Source organism: Sinocyclocheilus grahami, unplaced genomic scaffold (genome assembly GCF_001515645.1).
Source record: "Sinocyclocheilus grahami isolate Dianchi unplaced genomic scaffold, SAMN03320097.WGS_v1.1 scaffold29.1, whole genome shotgun sequence".
NCBI lineage: Eukaryota > Metazoa > Chordata > Actinopteri > Cypriniformes > Cyprinidae > Sinocyclocheilus > Sinocyclocheilus grahami.
The window spans coordinates 644,567-668,563 of NW_015505208.1; the positions used below are offsets into that span (position 1 = coordinate 644,567).

General features: G+C 38.3%; 1 protein-coding gene across 1 annotated transcript; it reads right to left on the reverse strand.

Moving 5' to 3' along the window:
• Positions 1-23,648, reverse strand: fignl2 (fidgetin like 2). Its single transcript, XM_016256563.1, has 3 exons — positions 23,612-23,648; positions 11,932-12,073; positions 1-2,194 (listed from the first exon to the last, which is right to left on the reverse strand). The coding sequence occupies exons 2-3, from the start codon at positions 11,954-11,956 to the stop codon at positions 144-146; spliced, it is 2,076 nt and encodes a 691-aa protein (XP_016112049.1). The 5' UTR covers positions 11,957-12,073; positions 23,612-23,648; the 3' UTR covers positions 1-143.
• Positions 23,649-23,997: the final 349 nt, after the last annotated feature.

Genomic DNA, 23,997 nt, shown 5'->3' on the forward strand with positions numbered 1-23,997 from the left:
TTCCCTAGATTAAATGCATTCAATCAAAAAAATTTCCCCACCATAAACTGTAATTTCAAGTCCCACTCTTTTGGCTGCAACAAATAGTTAAAGAAAAAAAAGAAAAACATTTAGCAGTCCCCAACCAGTGGCTGACTAGTTTTTCAGTGGCTATAAACCTTGCTCCACTCCATACAAGTGTCCAGTTCTTTGGGGGTGCTGTGAGGGCGAACCTTGCAGAAAGCATTTTCAAAGTCTTGGAAGGTAGGGGAAGAAAGGGATGAAGGGAGGCCATGCAAGGGCATGGGTGCAGAGGCAGAAGCTGATGCCAGAGCCTGCTGGCAGAGCTGCAGCAGCTCCCAGATGGAGAAGCCTTCTGAACGCTGCAGTACTGCTGACATCTCCCTTTCGCCCAGACTGCAGCCTTGGGGCGCCAGTGCCTGCAGAAGCACATGTCTGCGTGTGTTTCCATCTGGCAGGCCTATGTGGTAACGCTTGGAGAAGCAGCGCATAAGGGGATCTTTGATCAAATCAGGCCGTCTCGTGGTGCACACAACCAGAACTAGGTTGCTCTGACCATGTTGAATCTTCTCTAGCTGGGCCTGCAGTTGCTGTCCGAGACCTTCCTCCTCAACGGCCTCCAGCTCGCTGAGCAGCACCACTGCAGGTTGTCGGGCTGTTGCCACCGAGAACAGAGTGGCAAGAAGTTGCTCTGCTTCTCCTTTCAATTTAGAGGCCAAAGTTGCACAACTCAGCCTATAGAAGGTAGCACCCAGTTGAGATGCCATGGATCGTACCAGTGTGGTTTTGCCCCCTCCTTGAGGACCAAACAGCAGGACGGTTCTGGGTGGGTGGATGGCAGGGTTGGGTCGCAGGACAGGCCACAGCATGTCCTCCTCCAGCGCTGCTTTGATATGACAGTTCCCAGCCAGTTCACTCCAAAGCAAAGCCGGACTGCAATCTTGCAGTTCCTGGCTTACTAGCTCCAGCATTTGGGGCTCCATGCTTTTCATGGGATCGGAGCGCTTCTGAGATCGATGTTGGGAGAAGCCTTGCTCCGAACTTCCGTTCTCCCCAGTTATGGCTGCCGATGGACTGTAGTCCCCTGCAGCTCCATACGTTGGTGAAACCAAGGGCTTTAGCCCACTGTACTTCCCCACTTCGTCTCCTTCCAGGCTTGACTGAGATGAAGGTTTACTAGGCTTAAAGGATTGAGGATCTGTGTTGCCTGTTCCAAAGCCATTTCCACGGCACTCAGCTTTATCAGTGACCCCATATGGAGAATCTCCCCCAGCTTTTATGGGGTCATAGCTATATTTCCTATAGCGTGAACTGTCTCCATCTTCCTCATCCAGGGTCATCTCAAATGCTTTTCTCTTCAGAGAGCCACCAGGCTCTGAGCCCCCTAGACTGCTATTCTGATAGCCATAGCTGCCACCAACCACTGTGGGTCTCGATGGAAGTGGAGAGGGGGCGGCTATGCCCGAGGGGATGTAAGGGCCTGTTGGATGGGTGTAGCTAGGAGCAAGGCTAGTCTGGTGAGGGTAGGTGCTAGGGGGGTAGTTGTAAATGGGGGTAGAATGTGTGTAACTGGGGAGAAGTGTGGGGCTAGGCTGAAGGGCATGTAACGACGCTGTTGGAAGTGCTGAACTGGGTTGGGGGCAGTACCCTGATGAGAGGTAGGTGCCATTGTAACTGGGCGGGTAGTCACTGGAATGGGGCCCACTGCAGGAGCTGCTCCCGCTGTATCCCGAGTCCGAAAGGTTGCTGTTAACTGCTGACACATTGCCCGAGCCTGGTGGACCTGCTGATGTGGGAACCACCTTTGGTCCCGACAGACCATCATGAGAAGGAGGAGGCACCAAGGGATACCCCCCATCAGTGCTGTGCGTTAGAGGCCAAGGTTCCAGTTCGCTTTTCTGGCCTCCGTTAAGGGCCCCAAAGGCTCCAGGCTCAGGGTATGTGCCCACAGCAGGGCGTTCGTATGGTGAGTCTAGCATGCCAGAGTATTTCTCAGCATAGCGCTTCAGCAGGTTGGAGGCAGTAAGGGCTGAGATGTCATCATTTGCCCAGGCGTAGCTGTAGGAGCTACGGCTGGGGTAGAGCTCAGACTTGTGGGCAGGGGATGAGGTGGTGGAGGACACGTCCAAATGCTGCTCAGGCCACTGGCTCAGGGGCTGTGTATGCTCCGGGTTCCAGTGCATCTTCAATAGTCCTGCCGGAGACAGCAATTTGTCAGATTATGCAAGAACTTTATATATATGTCAACAGCATATATTCATACCATTCACAAACCAGTCTTAGATCCAGTGATTTTTTTTCCTATCAAAGAATTATAAGACTAGTCAAAATGACTAAAGACACATTATGGCTGATTGCAGAGCTTTTTTGCTTGGTGACAGGACTCTTTTGGTATTGTGCATGCATGCAGAGGGAGTAAAAGAAAAGGGCTGTGAATTTGCTCCTTTCAAGCCCTCAGCCATGTAGCAGCCTTGTGTTGCCATCTGCAGTTCTCCCAGAGGAGAAACTGTTATCAGCCTGTGCATGTTTCCCTCAATACATCCCCTCCCACCACCACAGTCCACCCACAAAGCAATTCTCCAAAAGGCCTCTGTGGCCAGCTTGACAGAGGGAGGGAAAGAGAGGAAAGAAGGAACAGAGGGGGAGAGGGAGGGGACGATTTGGGGGAAAAGGGGGGGTTGGGACTGGTGGACAAAATAGTTGTGCTATTCATTGGCCACTTCCCATAAGCACTGGGAGATTGGAATGCCCTTTCCTCTAGCTATCCTGTGATTAATTATGCTGGCCTAATATGAAGGGGATCATAATGCACATGAGGAAAAATAAATCTGAATAAAAAATAAAAAAAGTGTTCTTTTCCACACCCTGTCCCTTCCCCCTCATAAAACAAATGAGCTTTTCTGAGCTTCTAAAAGTGCAATACACTTGACAGCATCCTAGTTCAAAGGCACTTCATAAGAAAATTTACTAAAATGAACCATCACAATGAATCAAAATTCATCTTAACAGCATGAGAAATATAATTATTTAGCAATATGAATAATTAATGTCTGTTATAATAGTTAAAAGATTTAAATCCTTCAATAGGAAGTAAATTTTTTTTCTTGGTCTTGAGAATTTCAGGGAGCAGAGAATAGTTTAAAAACCATCCATTTCATGAGGGTCTACAACTGCTCCTTCCAGAGGCATTAGCTAAATTCCACACATAGCTTAGCATTATTGAACTGTCAGGAATCAGCCTGGGGTGATGGCTACAGGGGGAAATGAGGAGGTAAAAGGAATAAACTGCAAATCTTCATCATAGGCTGCAATCTGAGGAGAAAGTGATGATTAGTTATTCACTCTTCTGTCAGAGTGTGCAAGCTGCTGCTTTATTGCCATTTAAATCAAGTTTCAGTCCTGTGTGCTATGTTCCACCTCACTCTTTTTCTCCCAAAACTCGTCCCTCCCTCTTTGTGTGCTCTTTCTGTTTCTCGAACTCTCGCCCCTCCCGTTGGCAAACCTTCCCATGTGTGTCTTCAAATTACGCCTGCTATTTATTCCAAAAGATCACACCAACAGACCAGATGGCCATTGGATTACCATGTCCTTCATATTCATATCTAGAGCCTTAAGTTCCCCAACTAGCACCTTACTGCTATTGCTGATTTCTAATATAACTACAAGATAAAAAAAAAATCATCAGAATTTGTAAACAAGATGAACACAGGTAAAGCATCTGGTCATTGTAAAGTCAGTAGAAACAGTATAAGTCCAGCAGGACAAGCCCATCTGCAGACTGGTTTGTGAGGTGCTATATGGAGCACAATAATGGGGCCAGTGTGTGACAGAGATGGATGGCAGCCCAGGGGAGCTCATAAAACCTGCAACGGGTAGAGAATGAGGAGGGGGAAAGGACAGCAGGCGCTCCGGCCACTGTGCGTGCGTGTGCATGCACGCGCATGAGTCTATCTGAAAGGATGGGGTTTGACATTAGGGAAGTCATTCAGGCGGCCAAACTGCTGTCCACTCCATCAATTTACATGACTGTGCATGCACCAAGACATGGGAAAGCGCTGCCAAACCGGACATGGAAGTGCCATTTGGGGCAGGCTGCTTCAAGAAGAAGAGTTAACCTTAATATCTCACTACCCAACTAAAAATACTATCCATTAGCATGCAATAAACCACAGATGAGCTGGTATGCAATTAGAGCTATGCCTCAGCAGGGATTCTAATAATCTAGATGTGATTTAATCTGTGTTTCTATTTAAATCACAACAGCTGCTGAGCTTAACTCATTCTGGGCATTTGAGAATAGATGGCCCAATTACACCAGTAGAAGTGCAAATGACCACTGAAGGCCATTTATTTCTGTGAATAAATGACAGAATCAAGCCAAGGAATCATTTATAAAGTACGCCAATAAAGAGTGAGATGATACGTTTTGAGAAATATAGCTGCAGTCACACAAGAACAAAAAATATTCTATTAAAAATATCTCTTAAATTCTCTCAGTTTACATTTTATGGTTATGTAATATTATTTGTCTTGCCAAAACATTTGCAGCATAAATATGAGAAATTATGCACTGTAAAATAAAGTAATATACTGATTATACTACTGATTATAATAACTAATATCAATAATATTAATAAAAAAAATTTAAAGTAGCACAAAACATTTTATTTTAGTTTCGTTTTTTTAGATTTTATACAAAGAAAGTAGCAATTAACAAATTGAAAGGTGCAATGCACTGCAAGTTTTTTTTTTTATGTTGGTCAATATAGCAGTATAATTCAATAATTTTCTTTATCAAAACTTTCTAGCTATAAGCCATAACTAACTCATTCCGTTTAAACTTAAATAATGAGAGAAAAATTATGAAGTGCGCCTTTAAACAAAAATAAATAATTGGAGAAAAGAGAGATTTCATTGAAAAGGTAATTAAGACAGATAAACAAAACGGCAAAATATGTTATTAGTTGAAATGTTATGCTGGATACATGCCAGAGAAAGTGCAGCTTTGTCTCAACATGGACGCAACCAGGTTTCATTCTCAAGGGCCATTTAAACAAAACTTTTTTCTCCGTATGGGAGCTTCCTGGCCATTGCTTTGTGTGAACCGCGACTAGTGGTTTGCTGTGGTGGCTCTGTGCAGGTCCGAGGCTGGCCGGGAGACAGATGTTTCCACGACCGTCTTACTGCCTGTGTGTCCATTGTAGCACAGCCCATCCAGCAGACGTCCTCCTGGCCTGACAATCCTGTTGGTCCTGAGACAAAAGCTGAGGGATCCTATTGTCAGAGGCCTGCCTAATTATGGAAATCTTATTAATCTATTCAGCAGCAGTGCACTGACAGCCTTTGTGCCATCCTGGGATTTATTGAGGGTTCTTTTGTAAATGTGTGTGTGTGTGTTTGTTTGTGTGCGCCATCTTGATTTCATAAATGTGAACTGAATAAAATAACTAATCAGTTAATATCAGTAGATTACAATAAAGTGCTGCTAGGAAGTCAGGATAACCAAAATATTAGTTATGATTTTGACTCGACCACTATGTTACTACAAGCAGGTTGCGAGAGGCAGAAGGTTCTGCAATGTGAGAGCCGAACAGGCCCGGCTGCCATAGGATGCTCAGCTTTTCACAGCTCCCCAGGGGTCCGTGTGCACTTTCAGGCAGCGTCACTTTTGTTTTCCTGCCCTGAGGAACAAAACCTACATGGATGCAACAAGCCTTCTGGGACACGGGGCCATTAAACCAGGCAGATTGCACAGGGGCCAGTTGTAAACAGGAGCAGCCTGAATCAATCCTATCAGGCATTATTGTGGGCACCCACTCCCTAAACCCCACACATAGATTTAAGTAGGTTTATCTACAAAAAGACACCCCCCTCATTGCATATTCAAATATAAATCTACAAACAACGTTTGCGTCTTCAACTAAACGACACACAGACAAGAGTGTACTTGCATTTATCTGCCCAAAAACTGTTGAAATAGGAGACAACTTTAAAGGCAAGCGATGGGAAATAACAACACACACACATACACAAATTCTCAGTCCTGAGAATTTGATTAATTCCGATCCATCTCTGTCAGTAAAACATCAAAACAACCTAAAAGAGGTAGTTGTCCGGTTCAACAGTGAGCATCCTGTTAGGAATTATGTCCCGAAACTTCAGCCCACAGTGCTGGTATGTGTGGAACTCCTTTGAAGGACGCAGATGCCACAAAAGAAGGGCTCTTTCAAGAGAGAATAAAGATGAAGGAGGGAGAGAGAGAGGGAGAAAGATGAGAGTAGATCTGGTTGAAAAGAGTGCAGAGGGAGGATTGCGTTTACATGAATTAATCACCTCACTGCAGATAAGATGACACCCTGTGTTCTAATCATCAGCTGATTTGTATTCCATAAACAGATGTCTCTAAATCAATGCTTTAGGCAGAGGGACTGCAAAATGTCAATGATGAAGCCTATATCGGACACTTTAAAGTCATGCAGAGCCTTTACAGTAGTTATTGAAAATCAAATACCGGGTTTATTTGTATACTTTTTAATAATAATTAAAATTCTAAAGAAATAAATGGCATTGAGATATACAATACTTAATATTTCAATATATTGAACAAAAAATCGTAATTAAAAAAACAAAAAAGGCTTTGAATATCCAGTTTTCAAATATCTTTGGATGGAAAATAATAAAGAAACAAGTGTGAGATCCTTCCTCAAAAATCCTGACAACAGCTCCTCATAATTTACAAGGCATGCATAATAGGCCATAACTTTGACAATTTTTATAAAGTGATGCATTAGTTACAGAAGTGTGGTTAATATGATCTCTCTGTCTCTTTCTGTTGCTCTTTCGTTCTGCTCATCTGCTCCCTTTTCATGGGCCTAAAAAGATGTAATAGCAGAAGAGGCGGTGGGCCTTATGAGTTTTCACACCTGCTCCTCAGCGCACTGCCAGACACCATGGCTCTTTTCAGCCAGGCCCCATGGGGTCCCTAGAGGAAGAAGCCTATCTGCTAGAATGGCAGTGAAGGATCTGATTTCTCTCTCTCTCTCTCTCTCTGTCACCAGTTCTCCATTTGAGCTGCAGTCCATAATCTCTGAGCTTTGAAGTTGTTATTGCTTGGCCTTTTGGGACACCGTAAGTGTTGCACTCTGTGGGTTCATGTTGATGATGACTACAGTAAATATTGAGTCTAACAGCATAAGAATAATGAAAAATCAGCAATTGTGACAAATGCATTACATAATGTAGGCTATTACTCATGAGAAAATGATTACACATTTTGAAAATTTGAACATTTCAGATTGTATACATATTTTCCTTTAAGTCTGAAATCAAAACAATTATAAAGGCACATTAGGGGGGAAATGAAAGTGCATGTTGTCAAGCACAATATCTGTAATCTATATGTATCATTACTTGTGCACATTTCAGATGACATTGAGCTAAAAATGAGAGAAACACACAGCCTTGGTGGTTTGAATGAATGATTAGATGCTCATAATTTTAGAAACAACATCCCCATCCCCCTGACCAGCTAATTCTTGTCCACAAATGGCCAAATGCCCCCCTTTAGGAAAAACAGGGTTCCTATTTTCTGTGTCCGCAGGCCAGGTTTAGGTCATTGTGTCCACTAATATATCAAAGAACAGCTGTCCTAAGGCTCTGTGATGACCAATCACCCCCTTCCATCTGTCTCTCTTACCCAATCTCTCCTCCATCTCCCCCTGTTCTCCTCCATCCCCTTCTTCCAATCTCTCTCTTTCCCCCCTCTCCCTCCTTCCTTTCAACCCTGCCCCCTCACGGCGTTCCCGTACTGCGTTGTTTATTGAATGTTGTTATTGAATGACCCTACAACCGTGTTGGGATTTTCTGTGTGCACACTGAAAAATGTGACTTGGAATGGATCAGGTTTATTATAGTTAAGTACAACTAAACACTCAAAAAAATTATTACTTGAAATCAAGGTAACACATTATTTTAATGTGTCCTTGTTACACAGGTTACATGTACTTACGATTACAATAACAATTAATTATGCATAGTTATATGCATGTAACCCTAAGACAAACCCTAATCCTAACCCTAACCGTATAGTAAGTACATGTAGTTAATTCATATTACTCAGTAATTAACTGTATAATTACACTGTAACAATGACACCTTCAATTAAAGTGTAACCGAAATCAATATTAACTGAAACTAAATAAAACATAAAAAATTAAACATATAGTTGCCAAGGCAATATTTCTTATTTTTGTTTGGTTTAAGCTAAAGTACTAAAACTTAAAAAGCATCAACAAAATATAGACAAACATAGACAATAATATAGACAAACAAAAACTAGTATAAAGAAAAAAAAATCTAATTCAAAATATTAACAAAAACTATAATAGTATAAAAAATTATACTAAAATAACACTGAATTGGATGCAGGACATATAGTATGAGTAGACGTATATTGACTTTGCTGACTACAGATTGGACAATGCTGTGATGTTACACAAATGCCTGATTTGTAAAAACTCATTCCAGCTTACACGAACAGTTCACCCAAAAATAAACATTTTCTCATATTGTTCTAAACCTGTATAACCTTATATTTACATTTATGCATTTGGCCAAACACTTATTTTATCTTGCTTTTTTTTAGGGAATCAAACCCATGACCTTTGTGTTGCTAGCAATATGCTCTGCTGCTGAAGCTACAGAATGTTGAAGCCATCTTCTGTGAGAAATTATGATTTAAATATATTTGGAAGAATGTTTCAACTGTTTTTGTTCATATAATGAAAGTCAATGGGGTCCAAAACCAACATTGGACCTCATTGACTTTCACTGTATGTGCAAAAAAAACACACTGCAACATTTTATTAACTGTTCTAAAGTCATACTGGTTTGCAACAACATACAGTAAAGGTGATGACACAATTTTCACTTTTGAGTGAACTACATCTTAAATTAGAAAACCACGGACAAGCCCTTTGAGGGATATCTTGAAGCAGAGAAGCTTGACGCCCAATAACCCTCAGAAGCCCGGGACTTAATTGGAAGCGTAAATGTGGCAGCAACGGGCCTAATGAGCTGTCTTCAACGACGGTGAGATGATGAGCAGAGGTGGGGCGGGGGGGGTCCCAGGCAGAATGTGCATCTCTAAGCCCCTTTCCCTACAGCCGCCGTTTCTCTTCCATCTCACTGACTACACTGCGGGCTAATTAAAGTCCATTCACACCCGCCGCTAATGACCCCGCGCTCATTCACACAAACACTTCAGCACCTTGCCTGTTTACTCAAGGGTCCGCATGCCCCTCCAGAGCTGCATTCACTCCGTCGCTCTCATTAGAATAGATGTGTTGGATGCTCGTTGTTAATCGCTTCTTCTGAGGCATCCAGCGCGCCCCTTCCCATAGACCCAATTCAAAGCCTTAATTACTTAACAGATGCAATTAGAGTGCTTCTTCGGCCTGGGCCTTCAGTGTGGAGAAGGAAAGAAATTAGGTCATAGTAAAGCGAGAGCTGAGGCTATGCTTGTTTCTCTTTAAACAAGGAATATGTTGGAGAGCAGGGCCCCTGAGCAACAAGAGTTAGAGCACTCTGCTGGCCTGGGACTGATTTAAGGGTGTGTTTGAAGTGCAGATTACAGATTCTTTGCACCAAATCCCTCCAGGAGTATCCATGGCCCCAGGAATCTCTCTTAGATTTCCTTCAACTCTGAACGCTCTTCAGCTTGCGGTTCCTTCTTACGTGCTCATCAGAGCAACACTTATACTTGTTTGTGGATGCAACGAGAGTGCATGCAACTGCATGTAACAGACATCAAACAAAATCCTCAAATGCGCATATGGAGTACAAAAATGCTTGTCTTCTCCAATCAAACAGAATGCTTCACAAAGTTGCTTCACAAAGAAAATTCCAGCATGGATGTGACACTATTCACATCTATATAACATAAGCTGCCCTACATTCACCTGACTCTGTCGACTTATGAATGAGGAAGAATGAACAGGAAGGACATATCAGGACTGGGAACGACCGTGAGAAAAAGGAATTTGCCTGAGTTTAAAAGCTCAGAGAGTAAACAGGAGGGATATCTAACACCTTTGTGTGCTGTCCTAATATCACACTAGACTTTCAGGGTGAACATTCACACGCACATACGTACAAGCCTACAAGCATCAAACTTTAGAAACAAGCAGACCAGGTCCTAAATCCAAATGCATGCTGTAGGACTGGAAAATCAGGATCTGTGACATTAGCCATCTAAAATTAGTGGCTAAAAGGTGTGTACACTAAACAACACACAAACAACTGTCCAGATCTTCATAGAATTCAAAATATTCTGACAGGGCTTTGTGACATTTTTGAAAATAAAGTGTGCAAAGAGAGACGGACTAGACAGCAAACATTTAAAAACTTACTTTAAAAATGACTGATTCATTATACTGGGACAAGCACATCATAACAAATTATAAATATAAATAAATACATAATTTATATACGCACTAAATTTTGGAGTTCGGTACGATTTTAAAAATGTTTTTGAACAATTTATCTGAATTAGAAATCTTTTGTAACATAATAAATGTCTTTTCCTGTCAATTTTGATCAACTGAATGCAATTTAATGATGAATTAAGGTATTAAAATAAGTATCTTAAATAATTACTGACCCCAAACTTTTGATGCATTTTTAAATATAATATTTTAAAGGTATATTACAAATTTATATTAGATTTTAATATGTTTATTTTTCTTTAGAGTCGTACACAACAAATAAAATAAATATTAAAAATTATAATATATACCGAAGGAATATATATAATAAAGAAAACGTAGAAAAGTAAAAGTAGATTGTTGACAGCCATTACAGTCACATCACTTCAGCCAAGGTAAGAATGTGGCTTTTTAACAACTGATCTTCAAGAATTTGCAACAGATAAACTAAAATGGTACATCTAGACATAAACTGTGATTTAAATTTGAATATAAAATGTTTCTTGGTGTGCAACTTCTGAGGATCAACTAACTAGCTTCTACGGAAATGTGGAATTATCATTAGTATTGATTGTAAAACCTCTTCCCCTCATCAAACCAAGTTTTCTTCTAAATCGTATGCACAGAATTCAGTTTGCACGAGAAAAGGAATTTATCAAAACAAACAAAAAGTAATTCCATTGGCACATCTGACAAAGGTCCTCTGAATGCCTCACTAAATGGAATTATAACACCATATTAGACATCAATGGTAATCGGTTGATGCAACAACCTAGCAAGCCAGCTGAAAGGTATTCAAGCCGGCGGCGACTCATTAATACATGATTACATCTCAAATTGAGGTGCCTTGGTCCTTTAGTTTGATTTCCCTCCCTCTTTTCATGTAACTGTCATGCCTATAAAGCACAGAGAAGAAGAGCTAAAGAGTGGAGAAAAAAGCATCTCTTCAGGCAGAACTGGGGGAAGAAACCCCATGCTGGCCTACAAACAATGCTGTTTTGGAGAGAGCCAGAGCGGAGCTCAAATGAAGCCTGGCAGGGGGGGTTAGGAATGGGGGCTAAAACTGGACACGTCAGTTATTAGGTCAGTCGAGAACAGTGAGGAGAGGGAAGAGAAGTGGAGAAGGGGAGGCAGAAAAAAAGAGACAGAAAGACAGATTCAGAAAGGGACAGAGATAGAGGAAGTAACTGTGCGAGTAAGCTGGACACTGGTGGTTAATCATGGTGAGATGACACTGGCAGAACCACAGGGTTTCTCCTGGTAGAGCCATCAGCTCACCCCCCACACCTGTCCTACCAACCATGACATATACCTAATAATAATAATGGCTTAAAACATTGTGAAGAGGACACCTGGGAACATTTTAAGTAGCTGTAGGGGAATTTTTGACTAGTCTAGAGTTGACAAAAAGTTATTTTAAAAGTTATGTCAAAAAGGTTAAACTTACTATAGGGAACAATGGGACTCAGCATTCTGTGGATCTGGCCTCGATTACGGTAACAGTTCTGCGGGGAAACCCAGGTTAGCGTCTGTACGGCTGTAGTCCATCGCTGGCCTGTACTCGCATTGGGACTCTAAAAAACGTGTTTCTGAAAGAAAAAAGAAAAAGAAAAAGAAAAGAGGAGCAGCAGTGATCAGCAAGGGTGAACGGTCATCACTCATACACTACACTGCATAATTTTTACATGTAAACAAACAAGTTTATGATGCATAAACGTGAATAAGTTACATACAACTAACAATCAAGAACCTCAAAGGCATTATCTCAATTTTAGACAGGAGCGAAACATTCAGGGACACAGACACTCTCACTGTGGGCTGAACACACACGGGGTATTCATTAAGAGCCTGCACACAGGCATTAAGCTGATTGTATGGCTGTGTCCAGCTTCTAAAGAGGGTTTTCTAAATCTCCCTGACAAAAAGCACCATGCATACCATTGCCGTTCTCCTCGCCTCATAACGGCAGCACAGAGCATGCTTTCACAAAATTAAGCTAATTTCATCCCTAGCCACACACTCTCCTGGTTCAATTATCTCTCTTTTTTTCTATGACAGATGTAAAAAGAAAAAAAAAAAATATATATCCAGAAGGGTATTTTTTTGATCGTTTTTTATTTTACTATCATATAGGTTTTAAAACCTATATGATGATAATACAATAAATTATTAAAAAAATATTCTTGGAAATGAAAATGCAAAGACTCAACCATTTAAAAATAATAATGAATAATAAAAATTCAATATCAAGTGAATTTAGTTCATCACAAAACGCAGCATGAACAATTTGCTTGGTGTACTTCAAAGGAGAATGGTAATTTCTTCTCAAGTGAGCATGTAGGAAAGCTCACACATGAATGAAAAATATTACATAATAATGGTAGTCAAACAGTGTGACTTCCAGCTCTGCTTTCAGGAAATGAAATGGCAACTGGCACACCATTCAATACAAAATTAGACATTAAATAATGATACAAACAACTTCAAATGTACAGAATTAATTTTTGTTAATGTGTAATTTCTTTTTTTAAATCACATAAGTGTTTTAATGGTCAGTTTATTAATGAACCTAAACTGGTCAGGTTAATATATATATACCTGTAAATGAGTGATAACAAAATATATGCTAAAGAACTATGTATGCTATAATATATGCTAAAGAACAATATAGCATATTTTATGTTTATGTTCACTTACACTTCATGTAACTGCTGGTTTTACAACAAAAAATAGAAAATGAATGAAACTTCAGTTAATAATGTATATTTTTCTGTAGATGTTCTCTTACAGTTCATGCTGGCTTCATGACAAAAATTAGATATTGTGTGACACTTTACTTAATACAGTATATTTTTATGTAGATGTTCTCTTTCAGTTCATGTAACTTTTGGTTTAATGACAAAAAAATTTTGTCTCTGCTTTTGTACCTATTTCAACATATAAGAAAATGCTGAATGACTGAATGATTCACTCAATACCATAATGAATTTCATTTGAAGATTACAAATCAGTTTAGCATAAAGTGTCAGTTCAAATGTTTGTGTGTGAACACATGATATGACTGCAGCTGCCACACTGACCATTTAGCATGTTAGCATAGGAGGGGTCTGAAGTAATGGAACCTACATTCTATACGGACTCCCACATTTTCACAGGTGGACTGGAGAGTCCTATGCCTTTATTTTTGGAGCTCCTCAGCAATTTGCGAGGAGTGTAAAGAGTGTGTGAGGTTATGTATGGAGCATTTCTGCACAGCTGATGATCTGTTTTTAGACCGCTGTGTTCAGCCATGTGCACCCAAATCCATCGCATCCAAATCATGGCACTGGTGGTGAATCTCATTTGAAATACACCTAAAAACCAGAAAGAATGCAGACTTCAGTGTTTAAAAACAGTGGGAAGGTTTTCAAGCAAAAGGGAAAAAAAGCAAGGGTTCGACACCCCTAAGGAAAAGAGCCCACCATGCAACCAGTAACCAAGTCAACTCTACACAGCAACTTGCTCCATCAGCATCTATAAAACTATCCTTTGTCCAACAAAGGTCTTTTATCCCTAATGCTGCCATTCAGCACCACCCCCGTTCAAAAGAAACTTCCTCACAAAAAGCCTTAACCGGTACTATTCTTAGTGGCGCTCCAGTGGAAATCACTGTAGCTCAGCACAAAGCATGGGGTGAAATGGTAGCTGGCCATTTTCATCCTTTTATTTCAACTCTTTGTAGCACAAAAGTGCGCAAGCAACCATTTAAAAAGTGGAAATGCTAAATACAAGCATTCACAATGCCATGTGTGCTGCGGAAACGCCATTTAACTGTGCATCAGTCTCTATTAACAGTGCAGTTTTTCTTCCCAGGCTGACTATAATTGGGAGATGATTGGCAGGGCCTTGTGAGGATGCAGGCCAATCACTCTATCGCCCACAAGAAGAGAAAAAAATTAACCATTAATGCTGAGGCAAGCAGTCTGGCAACTGCAAGCCTGCTGAGTGTAGCACTAATGACCACAAAGCAGTCTTACTTCGGAGCTAGAAACGGAGGGACAGAGAGGGGAAGAGTGAGTTTGACAGGTGTCACTCATAAAATCAACCTCAAGCGTGTACAATTCACCACCCAGCACAACCTCAAACACCACATGTCCACTGACCCCATGATATCTTGAGCCTATTAGATTATAAGCAGTAAAGAACTGAGCAGCTGAGCTTACTTAATGCAGGAGTCCGAAATAAATACAAAGGATGAGAAACACGGCTAATGACCTAAAACGCTGAAAATCTCAATCTGACCTTATTGTTAGAGGTCATGCCAGTTTTTAGCAGCTTTGCCGTCTTCTGCCTGGTCAGTGCAGGGGGTACAGGTGCACAAATGACGGCCCAGTGATGAATCAGGGTAATAAGTAATTTGGTTGAATGAGAAGCTGCAAGCCTTGCAGTCGTCCCCCGCTGGTACTCATTAAGCGAGCAAAAGAGCAGGACTACTCCAGCATACCTCTTAATGAAGATGACATGCTAGTGATTTTCAGTTTTAAATAAAATAGGCTGCGCTCATCTATGTTACAGTGATACCACGCTTTATGACCAATAAATGTCCATGACTTTCCCAGTCATTTCTACTTATTAATTAATCTACTTATTAATTTCTACTATTAATTCATACTAATGGTTGGGGTCAGTAAGATATGTTTTATTCAGAAAATATTTAAATTGATCAAACGTGACAGTAAAGACATTTAAAGATTTCTATTTCAAATAAATGCTGTTCTTTTGAACTTTCTATTCATCAAAGAATCCTGAAAAAAATGTATCAGGGTTTCTACTAAAATTTTTAAGCAGCACAACTGTCTTCAGCATTGATAAGACTAAATCTTCTTATTCAAATTAGAATATTAGAATGATTTCTAAAGGATCACGTGACACTGAAAACTGGAGTAATGGGTGCTAAAAATTCAACAATGCATCACAGAAATAAATTACATTTAAAATATATATTAAGATAGAAAATAATTATTTAAAATTCTAATAATATAACACTGTTTTACTGTAGTTTTTGCTCAATAAATGCTGCTTTGTGAGCATTTGAGACTTTTTTCAAAAACATTAAATATCTTACCAACTCCAAGCTGTTGATATATATATATATATATATATATATATATATATATATAAATTCTGTGTTTTTCTGTCAATATGGGGTGCTGTGTGTACATTAATGAGGAAAAAAAATTAACTTAAATGATTTTAGCAAATGGCTGCAATATAACAAAGAGTGAAAAATTTAAGGGGGTCTGAATACTTTCCGTACCCACTGTATATAAAATGTGCGCGTGTGTGTATCTGCTGTTGCTGCACTATTCGGTTGAATGAGCTAATTTTCAGGTCTCATTTTAGGTGACAGCTGTACACTGCTGAGTGGTACACATGGCTGACAGAGGAAATATTGTCATGCTTTTTTTCCAGCAGCCAACTAAAATAAAATGAGTCTATAATTAGACAATGCCATTTTAGAGCCAGAGAGAATGGCACTCCTGAAGACAAGTGTTCATTCTCTACCATAGCTGAACAAATATAGAATACGTCAATCATTAAAAAAGAAAAAAATAAGGTAAAAGCCTTAGATTGGAAGGTAAGATTGGAAAAATGTCAGGAACATACACAAAACATATCAAGCTAAAAGCAATATATTTGGTTTGATATTTATAATCAATAGCATGACATGATCATAAACTGTGTCTGGACAACTTTTTAAGAACTCATTGGATTTGACATATATACTGGGTTACTTTTGAATTCCACATGGAGAGAAATAAATCCATACAAATGATTCAGTTGGTTTGAACTGAATGAGGCTGGAAAACATATTGCATACAAAAATGCTATCACATTCTATGCAATCTCAGAGTTCAAAATGTGTGCGTGAGAGAGATTTTGGGGGGGGGGGGGGGGGGGGTGTGCATGAATGTGGGGATAATCAGACCCAGGCTGCTCAAGTTTGGTGATATGGGTTCATTAGCCGGCCGGGCGAGTGCAGAGTCTTTGGCAGAGATTAGAATGGACTGAAACTCTAGCCTGGCCTCGGTGTCCATACAGAGGAGGGGAGTGGGGTCAGATGGATTATTACTGGGTGTTTCAGATGTTTATTATTCCTATTCTATCTCTAACAGCTGAAAATTGGAGAATTAAGCAGCAGCCTGGGGGATCAGTACGGAGGAGTTAAATCCAGCACTTTGGACATTTTTTCAGCTATTTATGCTCTGTGCTTCCACACAGTTGGAGTCTTGAGTCAATAGAAGAAGACAGAAAGCAAGACAGACAGAAAGACACTAGCTGAATGATTTTTTTTTGTTAATTCCTGCCTTTCATTGCCACTCTTCTATTATAAAACTCTCAATTTCAGTATCTCAAAGACTGCAATGGGATTAAATGGAGGCTCCTGAGAAAAAGAACCATGAAATCTTAAAAAAAAAAGTTTCAGAAGTGTGCTAAACAAATGTAAAAAACAAGATACCAAAGTCTACAATCATAATTCAAAGATTTCAGTATGAACTCAAACATAATCATCAACTGATTATTTGAGCTGTACCATCAACATTAAAACAAACCTGTAAGAGAACTCTAAATCTATGAAAATATGAAAGAACAACCAGTGAGTACTAACAGAACAATAGCAATGTATAATCAAGTTTCACATCACTGAAGTTTCTGCAATAGCAGGGGTGGAATTAATTTCGGTCTGAAGCAGTAGAAGCAACTGGGCTCCATTTTTACACCTTTCTTTCCCACAGACGCCCAGTCACGTCCATGCAAGGCTGCTAATCTGGCTGCATGTGACACAGCCCACAGAGAAACATGAACTTTCTATGTAGTGCAGGCATGGCGTTTAGGGCAGCACAAGCAGGCCGTTGTGCATACAAAAGGTCACCTATGATGAATTTAGATTATAATGCCATTCCAAACACAATATATGCATGCCCAGACTAGTTTAGACTGGAGCAGCCTAGAAGATTCCCTACTACTGCAAAAAAAAGAAAACGAAAATAGAAAAAATAAATAAAAGTGAATTCCATGACATACTAGTCATATTGTTATTAGAGCTGTGTTAAAAAACAGCTTACAGAAATATTGCAAACTATACCTGCAAAGACTTCAGGGGAAGTGTGTGGTTTTAAATTTCTTTGATTAGAGTGCCACAGCATTTCTGAGGCTGCAAGAGGAGTCAGATGAGAGTGCTTTAGAGCGCTAATTAAAGACAGAGGTGGGTTAATCCACTAGCTGCAGGGGGGAACTCTGGTTACTGTGGCTAACCACTCACATTGTTGCCATTCATGTGTCGCAGAACAAGACCGCAATTGTGTGTGTATTAAATATAACTCACTTTTGTGTTGGTTCACATAATTACATGTCAGAGCTTTTTAAACTCACCTTTAAGTCACCTAACAATTTAAATGTCATACAGAAATGAGTTATTTGGATATTAGCCTGGTTATTATAGTTAACTAAAATTTAGAAAATTATATAAATAAAATATTTTTAAAAAATTATTTTGTGTCAACATTTCTCATTGTGATTTACTTTTTACAATTTGAACTACAATAACTAAAACTGAAAGAAAAATTAATAAAAACTATGTAGACGTTAAAAAACAAACACATGAAAATTACTAAAACTTTAAAATGAAAATAGAAATTCAAAAATACCACTGGTCATTAGGCAAGATAAAATGAAATAAAATAAAATAAAGCAAAATAAAATATTAATGGCATAAAGACTTATTAATGTTATGAAAACACATCAAAATTACTAAAACTTAAAAATGGAAATTAAAATGGAAAAATCAAAAATACCACCGCTCATTAGATAAAATAAAATAAAATATTAATGGCCTAAAGACTTATTCCTAATGTTATGAAAACATATCTGAAGCAGTCACAAATGTGACATCTCAACAGAACATGAGGTATAAACATTCCAATGTTTTTCCCCCTAGGCAACATGTGAACAATAACTTTCAGTCTGCAACTCTGTGTGTCACTTGAGCTCCTCTGTCTATTCAAACCTCGACAGGCCCGTTGTGTCGGGATAACGTTTCCACCAACTCTTCCCTCAACAGCGCCTGATGTCAGGAACTCTATATATAGCTGCAGCTCTGAGTTGGCACAGATGAGTCACGGAGAGAGAGATGGACACACACCAGCCGATTCTCACTTGCGTGAGTCATAAAGTTCACAGTTGCCACTCATCCGATCAATGTCACTGCACTTGACAAATCACAAAGTGACTGTTTAGCATTCGAGGTGCTTACTTTGTTTACATTGGCTTTAAAAGGCATAAAGGCAGCACTGTTGATTTCCTTTCTGCTTCTATGTGATTGATAGTTTCCAAGCAGCGACTCGGTCGATGTATTGATCAGAGATGATTCGGTTTGTAAAAAAAAAATAAAAAATTAATCTGTCAGGTGGTTTATCAGATGCACAACGTTAAGCAGCAGTGATCAATGGCTGGAGCACGTGTGGCTGAAAATATTCAGCTATATGAAAATTTTGATTGACATGAGTACAATATATAACTAGCTGGGTGAAGGTTTGGGGCTCTAACAGAGAGCCTGAAGCTGCAATAAACTGAACAGGCTGAAGCACGGGGGGGGGGGGGGGGGGGGGGCCAAAAGGGCGAGAGCCTGAAGCTGCAATAAATTGCACAGCCTGAAACCCTCGGGGGAGGGGGGAGGGCACGAAGGAGCCAGAATGGCGTCTGGAGGGAGAAACGGAGACAGTGTGATACAACCCACCCACACTGCATGGAAAACTGTGGTGGTGAGCCATATTGCTGGTGCCTGTTTGCCCAAGGCTGTTAGTAAAGCTGACATCAGCGTGTTCTTTATAGTCTATCAATAAATGTGTATATGTATCAGAGCAGTATGACATAGACTGCATTTGAGTACACCATCTAGCCCAAGACCAAGCACAGAAACATTCAGGAAAGTCTCAGAATATTCCAGAAAAACAGACACAACAGAGCAGCAACAAAAGCCTCTTGTCCAGCTATATCATCTCCAACGACAATAAAAGCCACAAACAGGTGTCCTCATTCAGGATTTTGTTTGCAATTTAAATAATGGCAAATCAACAAAAGTATATATATATGTGACCCTGAACCACAAAACCAGTCATAAGGGTACATTTTTCGAAATTGAGATTTATACATCATCTGAAAGCTGCATAAATAAGCTTTCCATTGATGTATGGGTTGTTAGGATCTGACCATATTTGGCTGAGATACAACTATTTGAAAATCTGGAATCTGAGGGTGCAAAATAATCAAAATATTGAGCCTTTAAAAACGCCTTTAAAGTTGTCCAAATGAAGTTCTTAGCAAAGCATATTACTAATCAAAAATTAAGTTTTAATATATTTACAGTAGGAAATTTACAAAATATCTTCATGGAACATGATCTTCACTTAATATCCTATTTTTGGTATAAAATAAAAATCTATAATTTTGACCCATACAATGTATTTTTGGCTATTACTACAAATATACCCCAGCGACATAAGACTGGTTTAGTGGTCCAGGGTCACATATAGACTTATATATATATATAGTGCAAGTATAGTACAATTTAAATGAGGATAAATAGGTTGTAGGTATTAAGTACTCTAGGGAAGTTTATGACAAACTGTAATTATAGCATTTTGGTAATAAATTATAGTTGTATTGCATTATAGTATTATAGTATTATGCTTGCAGATTTTCTATTTTAAACATTTTTTAATATATTCAATATATTTTAAATGCATTTTAAGAACCACACAAACCATTAAAAGCTAAAATAATGATTAAATAATTATTTTAAATTATATAATAAAAAAAGATGGTTAACAATGATTAACAAAACAATAAATAATGCAATAAAGTTTACATTAACTTTTATTTTTACAGTATTTTCTAATCTAGATTAATTTAAAAATAGATACTTTTGCTCATTAATTCATTACATTAACTAATATATACAATTTAGGGATGTTAAAATGTTGCTTTATATGTAGAAATTATCATTAACCAAGATTAATAAATGCTATAAAGTATTGTGTATTGTTATTTCATGTTACTTTTTGCTCATTGTAAAGTTACATTCAATCAGTTTTAACCTAAAGTCTCGTTATATGTGAACTAGTCAAATACAAATGGATTTCTGACCATGGGTGCAGAAAAAGTCATATAGAACAGTTTAGAAAAAAATGTCTGATGACTGAAGCAAATTGATCTGTTCAATAAAGGGGTTTCTTCGTATCAGCAAGCTTTTTTCTTTCACTTTTTTCTCCTTTCAATTGCTGACCAGTGGAAAAAGATAAATGCACCCAATTCAGCCTCTAGCTCTCTATCCGGAGCTTTGTAATAGCTTCTTTCCTTGGGAGGCAAGATTCCAATTCAACGTATCATGTTATATGAATGAGATTCCTATAAATGCCTATATTTATGCACATATATTTTCAGCCCACATTGGGCTCATTGTTGCTCCTATTGAAGTTCGGATGGAAGCAGCTGCAACAGACATATTCAACAGATGTGTCAAGGTCTGTGCACATAAATGGATGTAAACATAGCCATAGACGTATACAGCACAGCAGCTCCATATTAACAACACTCCAAAAAACATTAATGCTTCTGAATACTGGCATCTCTGATTAGATCCTTCCATACAGACACACCTCATACAGGCCATTCAAAGCGATTGTGCTTCAAAATATGGGAACAAGCACATACATATTTCCTTATAATATAGAAACTGCATCTTAAGAGTGCTGGAAGGAACATAAGAGGAGGGCAGAAACGGCAGTTGAGATCCCCATGTGGTCTTGGAAGGAGGGCAGAGTCTGAAGGACACTTTCTCTGTGTATGTGAGGGTGCTAATTCAATCAGGCCGTCAGTTTCCTGGTGTCCGCCTTCCTCAGTGATCTGCCTGTAATTGAGTTCCTGATCAGCTATCCATCAATAATTTATTTGATCCACAAATACAGTGACAACACAGCGGCCTGGGAGGAGACGGGATCCATTTTGGCACAGCGCAGATCTATTAGTGCTCCCAGAACTGCCATCACTGGGTTACAGTCCAGTTCTTCAAAGCTACTGTCCTAAGCTCACACAACTGGGAAAAATATCTTAGTCATTAACTAGCACAGTCTCTATTTAGAAAAATGTTTCATTGCCATGTTGGCTGGAGGTAAGTAATACATTGATTGCTTAAAATCTTTAGTAAATGTCTTGAAGTACTAATATGTTTGTTTGATAATGAATTTCTTGGGTTTTAAATGGGATCTTGAAGTCCGAAACCACATTGATAATCGCTGAGTTTTAAAAATCCGACAATAAACAAGGTGATATAATGTAAAAATAAATATTTAAGAGTAAAATCAAATACAATTCTGAAATTCATTTAAAATAAAATAAAATTGTAAGTGCAAAATTTGGGAGTAAAATCAAATATTACAAAACTTTGTATTTACATATAATGTACAATTAATTTATCATTTTTAAATGAAAAAAAAAATTAGTAAGAATAAAATTGAAGTAAAATATGATACTACAACATTCTGAATTTATATAAAACAAAATAAAAATAAAAGTACATATGAGCAAAATTCAGGAGTAAAATCAAATACTACAAAATTTTACAATTCATTTCAATAAAATAAAGAGTAAAAGCATAATTCAAATACTAAACAATTCTGAATTCAATTAAAATAAAATAAATTTACAAAAATAAAATAAGAGCAAAACCTAAGAGTAAAATCAAATTCTACAACATTTAAAACTTCATATAAAATAAAATAAAATATTACAAAACTTTGTACTCACGTATAATGTATAATTCATTTATCATTTTAAAATAAAAGATAAAAAAAGATTTGAACAAAATTTAAGTAAAATCAAACACTGCAACATTCTGAACTTATATAAAATAAAATAAATAATAAATAATACATAAAATAAGAGTAAGTGTAAAATCAAATACTAAAAAAATTGAATTCTATTAAAATAAAATAAATATACAAATTTAAGAGTAAAATCAAATACTACAACATTTAAAAAAATTTTTTAATTAAATAAAATATATAAGTATATAATATTTCTACTGATTCTGTACATAAAATCTAAGCAAATATTAAGCCAAGGTTATCTTCACCAGTAGGACATCAATGTAAAGCTTTGGTGATCAGACTAGAAATCTACTGTGAGGTCTTGTGAGTCCAGTATTATGAGACAGGCTGATACATTGTCAAATTATCTACGGTCAATATTGCAATCCCTCAAGCAAATGCATTACTCACAATGGCACATTAGCTCATATAAAAAGACCAGTCTTTCACCATACAACACTGACATACGTCTCCCACTCTTTTTTCAGCGACTTAGGCACCAATTAATGCTGTTTTCTTGCACATGACAATGCTGTTTCAAGGTTAAACTGCACAACTGTCTGAATGATTTTCATTAAACTCTCCTCCCCTATTACAGACACACAGAATTTTGAATCATCTGTCACTATTCTGTGCTTACCAATGAGTGCATACACTGCAACACAGACTGATAGCAGGACTTACATGTGCAATATGTATTTACAATGGATTTGCATATGGAACACGATTAGATCCTACAGCAGTCCACCTGTAGGACTGTTATACATAAGGGCTTGTTATGATCTATAGCCATTTGCATCATCCCTTTATCCTTCAGCCACATGAATTAATAGTAAATTTAAGCCTCCATTACATGACTGACTCTATGGCACATATGTACTACACTGCAAACATTATAAAAGCCATTACAGGAACATTAATTAAACTGTGAAAGTGACTTTAGAGAATGAAATGAGGTAAAGGACAGACTACAGAGCAGTCAGAGGACAGGAGAAGGTTCTTACTGCAAGCACACGTTGTGAATATGATAGTAAAGAGAAAATGTCCATTGATTTCTGTCAGTGTTGAGGTTCAAATTCATTAGCACTAGATTCTGCACAACAAGGTGCTTCCTGACATCGGCCTTGTCTCAAATAATATCACAGTAATTGCTTTTTAAAATGTATGAAAGTTTACACAACTCGAGAAATACTGGGAAAATACAAGTTCAAACAGACATACCGTGTTTGAGAACAGCTTGTGGCATTTCTTGATTCCATTAACCCTTCTTCTGCCAATAATTCTGTGCCTTCTTCCTTCCTGTCAAATGCAAAAGAGACAAACAATTATGGCATATTCAAAGTATGTAAAGGAAGTTTGCCCAAAATGAAAATTTTGGCTTATGTACTCTCATGATATTCCAAATAATTGTCAATGGGGTTTTTTCCCTGTGGAAAACATAAAAATACAGTAATGTTCAAAAAACTAAGGTCAGCAAGAAAAAAAAAAGAAAAGAAAAGGAATTATGTTCTTTTGAGCATTTTATTCAAGGAATAAAAAAAAAATCACCATTTCCACAAAAATATTCAACATTGATAACAAGAAATGTTTCTCGAGCACCAAATCGG

Coding starts and splice junctions, on each gene's coding strand:
- fignl2 (XM_016256563.1), bottom strand. CDS start 11,956: ATGCTGAGTCCCATTGTTCCCTATA. Junction 2,195..11,931: donor GAGTCCCATTGTTCCCTATA/GTAAGTTTAACC, acceptor TGTCTCCGGCAG/GACTATTGAAGATGCACTGG.